The sequence below is a fragment of the Stegastes partitus genome, unplaced genomic scaffold (genome assembly GCF_000690725.1).
Source record: "Stegastes partitus isolate 25-593 unplaced genomic scaffold, Stegastes_partitus-1.0.2 Scaffold1079, whole genome shotgun sequence".
In the NCBI taxonomy this organism is placed as follows: Eukaryota; Metazoa; Chordata; class Actinopteri; family Pomacentridae; genus Stegastes; species Stegastes partitus.
Genome location: NW_007578810.1, coordinates 123094 through 131245, shown reverse-complemented (window position 1 = coordinate 131245; position 8152 = coordinate 123094). Strand labels below are relative to the sequence as shown.

At 39.5% G+C, this 8152-nt stretch overlaps 1 protein-coding gene across 2 annotated transcripts in view; it reads left to right on the top strand.

The window, feature by feature from the left end:
- Positions 1-7003, top strand: part of pnp4a (purine nucleoside phosphorylase 4a) — an 11550-nt gene extending 4547 nt beyond the window's left edge. Inside the window, exons 2-7 of one of the 2 annotated variants that reach the window (XM_008295830.1) lie at positions 15-178; positions 1121-1224; positions 4243-4418; positions 5193-5383; positions 5836-5915; positions 6520-7003. In XM_008295830.1, coding sequence (XP_008294052.1) covers positions 15-178; positions 1121-1224; positions 4243-4418; positions 5193-5383; positions 5836-5915; positions 6520-6669 — 865 coding nt within the window. In that variant the 3' untranslated portion in view covers positions 6670-7003. The other variant, XM_008295831.1, reaches the window with a different exon arrangement.
- Positions 7004-8152: the final 1149 nt, after the last annotated feature.

The window sequence follows — 8152 nt, the reverse complement described above, 5'->3', positions numbered from 1 at the left end:
CATCGTGTCTTCAGTCATGACGAATACCAGAAGACGGCCGATTGGTTGATGTCTCAGACGAAGCACCGCCCCCAGGTGGCCATCATCTGCGGGTCCGGACTGGGCATGCTCGCCGACACCCTCAAGTGTCAAGACTCCTTCGCTTATTCCGACATCCCGGGGTTCCCTCAGAGCACGGGTAGTTGTTCCTGACACACAGCTGCACTTTAATGTTAATACAACTGAATGTGTTTGCTACTGACTCACAAACAGCTCCATGAAATGTTGTGTTTTTAAGTACTGACACATTGATTTACATGTGAATTATATTAAGTCTGAAGCCTAAATTACACCATCTGTCATATATCAGAGCCAGAAACTGTCCACAGATGATGCTTGAGTTTCCACTCGTCTCCTCCCTGCTGGCTGTAAACACAGTCTGCAGTTAAAGTGAGAATCCCTGAATGTTTGAGGCAGTAATAGTGTTGAACTTTTTTTTTTTTTTTTTTTTACAGATTCAGGTTAGCGCTAACGGTATTTTTTTGGCAAATTCTAAAATGAGACACTTCGAATAAACTGATTCTGATGAAATGACAAAATTTTAAGATTTAAGCAGTTTTGTCACAGTCGAGTGGTTCAACTTTAATTTCAGAAAATTTAAATTTCAGTGATTTTTTTGTTTCTGTTTTTACAGTTTCTGGTGAAGAAATGTTGCTTAATTTCTTTTTTAAGACAACACGTATTTCAAACAGGTTTTGGGTTTCAAAGAGTTGATTCACGTGAAAGGTCTCTAAGATCCTCATTAGCAGTCGGAGGCCATTGTTTAATTAATTAACTAATTAAGACAAAGTTAAACTAACTTAATATTGGGTGTTGAATGTGTTTTGGGCTGTTGTTTTAGTCTCTTCAGCTCATCAAGCAGCCGGTTTGTTCGTCAGCTAACGAGCAGCGACTAACAGGTTAAATCTGACTTCATTCATGCAACGCTACAGGCGTCACTAAAAGATGAACCTGAACTAGCATTAATAAAAACCTGCAGCAGGGGGAACTGTTTGCTCCAGAGCTGTTAGCTTAGCAACGCTGGTGAATGAATTCAAATCACTTCTGACGCTTTTTTTTTTTTTATTTCTCTGTGTTGCAGTTCAGGGTCATGCAGGTCGGCTGGTCTTCGGGGAGCTGAAGGGGAAAACGTGCGTTTGCATGCAGGGTCGCTTCCACATGTACGAAGGACATTCGCTGCTGAAGGTACGAACACAGAATCCTCCCTGAACCTGATCCAGACCTCAAACCGGTCATCTGATTAATTAAAGAGTCTTTCAACACAAAGATGGTTGGTTTCCACATGACTCCTGGTTGAAGTCTAAACAGGCTGTTTCAGTGTCTGTAGCTTTAAATGCAGGTGAGCACCTGCTGGCCCCGCCCCCTTTAGGAAGGACACGCCCTCTGTGTCTGTGATTGACAGATGAATGATTGATTGAGAGCAGAAGTTTTTATCGTCTTGCTTTCACTCTGAGGATCATTTATCATGGAAATATCAGTGGATTCTCAGCTCAGATGTTGATTTTAGCTCGTTTGTCTGATGACAAAAGGATCTGATTTCACTGTTTGGTTTAGAATGAAACGCCCTCTACACGTGTTTTAGCTTTTTTAAAATATGTTTTTAGAGACTGAACAGAAAACACTGGCACAATTTTTTATGTAGAAATAATAATTTTTTAGGCTCTTTAATATTATTAAAAATGAGTTTGTATTACCTTAAAAGCGTATTATTAATATATTATTTCCACATCAGCTTTCATTGGGATTTTTTATTAATCAGAATCAGAAATACTTTTTAAAAAAAAAATTTTAATCACCGATGGGAAATTCTTGTTCGTTACATGCACGTTTCCCCCCAAGAATGAAGATAGAAATACATTAAAATTAAAATAAAGCATACATTGAAGGCAATAGATAAATAAATATCAAAGTACAAAAAATAAACAAATATCAACCTCTAAAAGAAAATATATTCACACTTATGTACAGTTAAGGTGCAGGTCGTCCAGGTTGATGTAAAGTGTGGAGCTTAGCAGTTTGATGGCAAAGAAAATGAAGAGTTGTTCATTCATGCCATTTAGGTAAATTATCAAATACCACACATTCCTGTAATTGTCCCTCAGATATAATTTTAAATAAATGGTCCAAAACTATTAACGTCATTACAATCTGATCAAGTTTGTAGTTGTAAACTAAGTTCTAGCTGCTTTTTAAAACTGGCTTTAATGTGTGATATTTAATTATAATGACCTGACCTCCACACATTCAGGTCCATTTAAGGTCACTTTTAACGTTTGACTGTTTTACTTTTCTTTCTTTTTTTACCTGCCTTCTATGCTTTTTTTCTTTTATCTGCTTTTTATTCAACTTGTTTTGTTCCTGTTTTCATCTTATACCCTGTTTGAGTATCTTGAAAAGTGCTGCACAAAATAAATGTATTATTATTATTATTATTATTACTATTATTATTATTATTATAGTGTCTAATATTACTTGTTTCTATTCTGGTCTTATTTTAACTTATTTATCATCAGTAATGCCTCCTACTAATATCTTATTATGCTTCAACTAGGCACAGCACATTCTCATTTTATGTAGTTTTTTTCTCAGCTAGAATTTCTTTAAATAATCAAGTTTTATCTTAATAGTTATTGAGATAAATTGACATGAAACTCTGACTTTCTTTCACCAGATGCTTTACGGTGATGAATCTGGGACTCTGCTAGAAAACAAATAAAATACACAAACTGTACTCTGAAATTAAAGTTAACTATATTATTAGGTTTTATCAAAACCTTCACAGATGTGGCTTCATGACTTCTCATTGAGGAAAAGTCTTTTATTTGTTTTGGGTCACTTCCAGGTTTTATGTAACCCAATAAAACCAGGCGACCAACACAAACGAGGCCTACGTATACACCCGGTTACAGTTGAGCTGCTTTGACCGACTCAGTCACGCAACCTTGCTGCGGAGCGCACATGACCGTAATCAGCAGCATGAGACCGAACCTGTCCTGGTTTGTGAGAACCTGGCTCAGGTCCGGCATGAGTTCAGTCACATGCAGCCTGTTAGCTGCGAACCGTTCAATGCTGCCATTGTTTGTTACAACCGCTCACACGGTCGCACATCCTCCTGACGCGCCGCCGTCCAGCAGGTGGCGCTCCGTCAAAACCTTCCTCACAGCTGAACACATCCCACCCCAGAGGCAAAAAATACCCCATTTATATTTAACCGTTTACAATAAGACCAGCTGATTATGTAACTGTCAGGAGACACAGCCGGAGAGGAGGTGAAAAAAAATAAATTCCTCTTGTCACATTTCTTCCTCACTTTTTCACTGCAGTATAAAACCAGTATGCACCTCGACAGAACCAGAACAACCATAAAACGAAGGAGAGAGAACTTGAGAGAGAGAAAAATGAATAAATTACTGAAGAAAAATGGAAAAAACGTGGAATCAACATGACCACAGCTGTTACCACCATTAAAGAAAACAGGAAGTGGAAGCTCCACATACTGTCGATTTTCAACTGTTTCTGTTTACAGCCTTCACAAACTGTTTCTCTCCACTCTGCTCATCAGCTGTAGGGAGATGTTTCACCATGCTGGATGTATCTGCAGACAATTTACTCCTTTGTGTCCTGTTCCTGAGCCGTGCTGCATTTATTTTATTGATCCACTGTGCTTTATTTTCCTCTCAGTTTCTTTCGTTGTCTCGTCCCCGCTCTGTGGAAACACCGCCTGCAGTTCAACCTGAAAACTCTCCGAATTTTTGTCACTTACCTGTTGGTCAGAACTCAGTCACTGATGGCTTCATGGTTACACAGAGGAGCTGATTTTTTTTTTTTTTTTACAGAATCTAATTAGAGCAAACATTTTATTTGTTGTATAATTTTAAACTGAGACATTTGAAATAAAGTGATTTAAGTTCACGTCACAGGTGAGAAGTTCAAGGACTGTCAGGAAGTTTAAAATCAGCCATTTTTTTCAGCTTTTACGGTTTATGGCTCTGATACAAAGCATACTTTTGGCTGTATTTTTAAAAGATAACAGGCCTTTCAAGCCCACTGGCAGGTTTTTGGGTTCACGTGGTCATTTTTAAGTAAAAAGCATCACCTGACAACCAGTTTCCATGACAACAACCCTAACCAGGAAGCTGGTCCTATCAGACCACCGAGGCTACGATGAAATCAATCACTCTTCTGTCCGTCTGCATCCCTCAGACGACGTTTCCGGTTCGAGTCTTCAAGCTGTTGGGCGTCGAGACCCTGATCGTGACAAACGCCGCCGGCTCATTGGCCGACGGCCTCCAGCCCGGCGACATCATGATCATCAAAGACCACGTCAACTTCCCCGGATTGGTCGGTCTGAACCCGCTGTGTGGCCCCAACGACGACAAGTAAGGCCACTGCGGTGAACCTGAACAGAGGGTCTGCACTATGAAGTAGATTCAACATATCCAGGCTTTGTTTGTGTTAGCAGGATCAACAGAACCTAAAACCAGAATTTACTTATACAGCACGTTTGACAACAACCGGAGTTCACCAAAGCTCTGCCCGGGTTAACAGCCACGCAGCGGCAGAAATAAGTGCAAAACGCAATCAGTTTGTAAAAGATAACAAACATTAAGAACTATCATCAGCCAATAAAAACATGTAGGTCTTGAGTCCTGTCTTAAAAATTTCAGTTGAGGAGGAACTTGCATCAGTCAGTTACCACGGTGATCCGACTGTGGCATTAGTTACCATGGTGATCCAACTGTGTGTAGCATCAGTTACCATGGTGATCCAACCATGCAGCAGTAGTTACCATGGTGATTTAACAATGCAACATCAGTTACCACGGTGATTCGAATGTGCAGCATCAGTTACCATGGTGAGCTAACTGTGCCGCATCAGTTACCGTGGTGATCCAACTGTGCAGCATCAGTTACCATGGTGATCCGACTGTGCAGCATCAGTTACCGTGGGGAATCAGCAGGTTAAAGAGAACCACCTTTTTAACTCTGAAAACTCCGACTGTAGCCTCAACATCATAGTGCAGCCCCCTAATCGTGTGTTGTTTGTCCGGTTGTTGTTCCTTGTTGTCGTTCACTTTGTTTATTGTGATTGTGTTTTGACGGTGTTTTACCTCAGTGAACAGTGTCGTTTTTGTGGTTATTTATCATTTGCAGGTTCGGGCCTCGCTTCCCGGCCATGTCAGGCTGCTACGACAAAAACCTGCGTTGCCAAGCGATGGAGATCGCCAAGCAGCTGGGCGTGGCCGGACTCATGCAGGAGGGCGTGTACGCCATGGTGGGCGGGCCCAACTTTGAAACCATCGCCGAGGCCCGACTGTTGCATCGACTCGGCGTGGACGCTGTTGGTACGACAGAACGAATTTGATTTACCTGTTTTGTTTAAGTACAGATAATATTTAATAGAAAGTATTAAATATGTAATAAAATGGATCAAACTGGACAAAATATAATGTCCACATAGAAAAAATGATTTTACAAGATTTGACTGTAAAATTACACTTTTTTAAAAACAATATTTAAATCAAACAAAACAGCTCATTAGAATAAATTGTTGGTGAATTTTTCAACGTGTAGAACAAAATGATTTTAAGCTGAAACAGAGTTTGTCACTAATGATGCGTTCAAGGACCGTTGGAAAGACGAAACCCTGACAGCTTTCTGTGTTTTCCGGTTTCTCGTTGATAAATGGTCGTTTTGTTGATTTCTAAAAGACAATCTGCCTTCAGGGGTTCAGACTGTTCATAACCGATCACCTCACTCGATCAATACTCTGATTGGCGGTGCCATCTGCTTTCAGGTATGAGCACGGCTCCCGAGGTCGTCGTGGCGACGCACTGCGGCCTGAGAGTCTTCGGTCTGTCTCTGATCACCAACAAGGTAACACACATCCGATCAATACGCCCAGTTATTGATTAGGGTTGATAGACTCATTGATCGTGACCTGTAACAACGCTCCATAGTAACTGATCAACTGATCAACTGATCAGTACAACACAGCCTGGTACATAGTTAATTGACTGATTGACTGATTGACTGGGTAAATCACCTGACTCACTAGCTGATTGGTTGTCAGATTTGTTGGTTGTTTGTTTCATTGACTGATCGGTTGATTGATGATCAATCAGTCAATCAATAGGGTGATGGAGAGTGTACGCTCATTCACTCTCACCAGATATCACACTGAGTAAAATGTAATGATTGATTGATTGATTGATTGATTGATTGATTGATCCAGTGGTAAAGAGTTACAATGACTGATTCAGTTTGATACATAAATGATTGATTGATCGATCAGGTGGTGAAGAGCTACGAGGACTCAGTGTGATATAAAAATGATTGATTGACTGATTAAATAATTGACTAATTGAGTGACTGACTGATCAATCAGGTGGTGAAGACTTCAAATGACTGATTCAGTTTGATACATAATTGACTGATTGACTGATTGATTGATTGACTGATTGATTGATTGATGGACCAGGTGGTGAAGAGCTACGAGGACTCGGACAGCGTGAACCATGAGGGCGTGCTGGAGGTGGGCCGGCTGCGTTCCCACACGGTGCAGCAGCTGGTGACCGAACTGATCAGCAGGATGGAGATCAATAACAACATCACCAACAACGCAGCCTGAACACACACACATATTGATCGCTGTGCTGACGACACTGTCAGAGCTTCCTCCGGTTTGGTCCTTCTCATTGTTTCATACCTTTGCTGTACTGAAGCGTTTATTGGTGCCTGTTAGCCGTCAGGCTAAATCGGACTGTAAGTATTCATTCATCATATTTATGCCAAATCTAATAATTAATATAACGACGACTTAAATGGTGCTTTAATATAAAAACAAAGAGGTTTTTTTCTGTTTTTTTAAAATGATTATCTTGTATATTGTTGCTGTTGAATGATTGTTTTGTAAAAGAGTCTGTGTCACGTTTTAATCTGATTTAAAGATGCTGAAAACAAACAAACTGCCGCCTCCTGTGTTCTGTTGTAGATCCTCCAACGGCCACTAGGGGCTGCTGGGGTTTCACTGAGCTGAGCTTAAACCCAACGAACCTCCTGACAGCACCGGGTTTCTTATCTTAACATCGTTTAGAAATGAAGGATTAGGAAATAGCAGATTTAAGCAAATGGTTTTCAAATATGAGAAGCAGGTGGAGCTTCATCACAACAGAAAGCTTTTTTTTCCTTCTTCAACTTTTATTTTTTTATTAAATAAATCATTTCAACAAAATTTTGCACCCCAGTATTTACAGATTTCACAGAACAAAGTATTTATGATATAAAAACAGGACTAAAAAGAAAGCTTACTGTAAAACAAACAAACAAACAAACAACAAAACATTACACACACCAAGAATTATACAACAAAATTTGTACAAACGTCTGACTAAAGCTAATAAACAAAACACTGCCAACTAACTAAACTCTGCATAAAAGAAACATAAGAAAAACGTTTTAAAAATTACCAAAAGAACATAATATTAAGAAAGAAATCAAACTCATACAGTTTATCTATTAATCAAATAAAACACGACGTCGTTTTCTTCTTTGTGTTTCTTCTTCACCATTAGCTCAATGCTAACGCTAGCAGCATCATCGGGATGCAGCGAATGGACGAGATGTAAAATCCACATTCTGACTGACATTAAAGATGCATTCAAATTTAATTTAAACCATCAGGAAAATAAAGTTTCCTACAAAGCCGGACAGTCTTTTGAGTCTTTGAGGGTTTGTTGCTTCACTTGTTGAATCAGAATCCCTCCATCGTTTCCAAACACACAGCGAGGTTTCAGTCGGACATCTCGGCTTCCAGCAAAAGAAAAATGTCACAAATAGACTTCTGACAACCAAATATAAACACAAATAGAACGTATAAACACAAATTGAACATATAAACACAAACACAAGAGAACTGGTTAACTCTCGAAACTCCAAGACGTCTCAGTGTTTTTTGCTCTCATCACTTTTTCCTTCATGTTTAACTACAATAAATATAAATATGTCCTGCATCTCCATGGAAACAGTGTTTCACATTATCATTAAAGCAGCTGGAAGAGGAACAAATAGAGACCCTTTTTATGGACAATTAATGTTTATTTTTTATTGCAAAA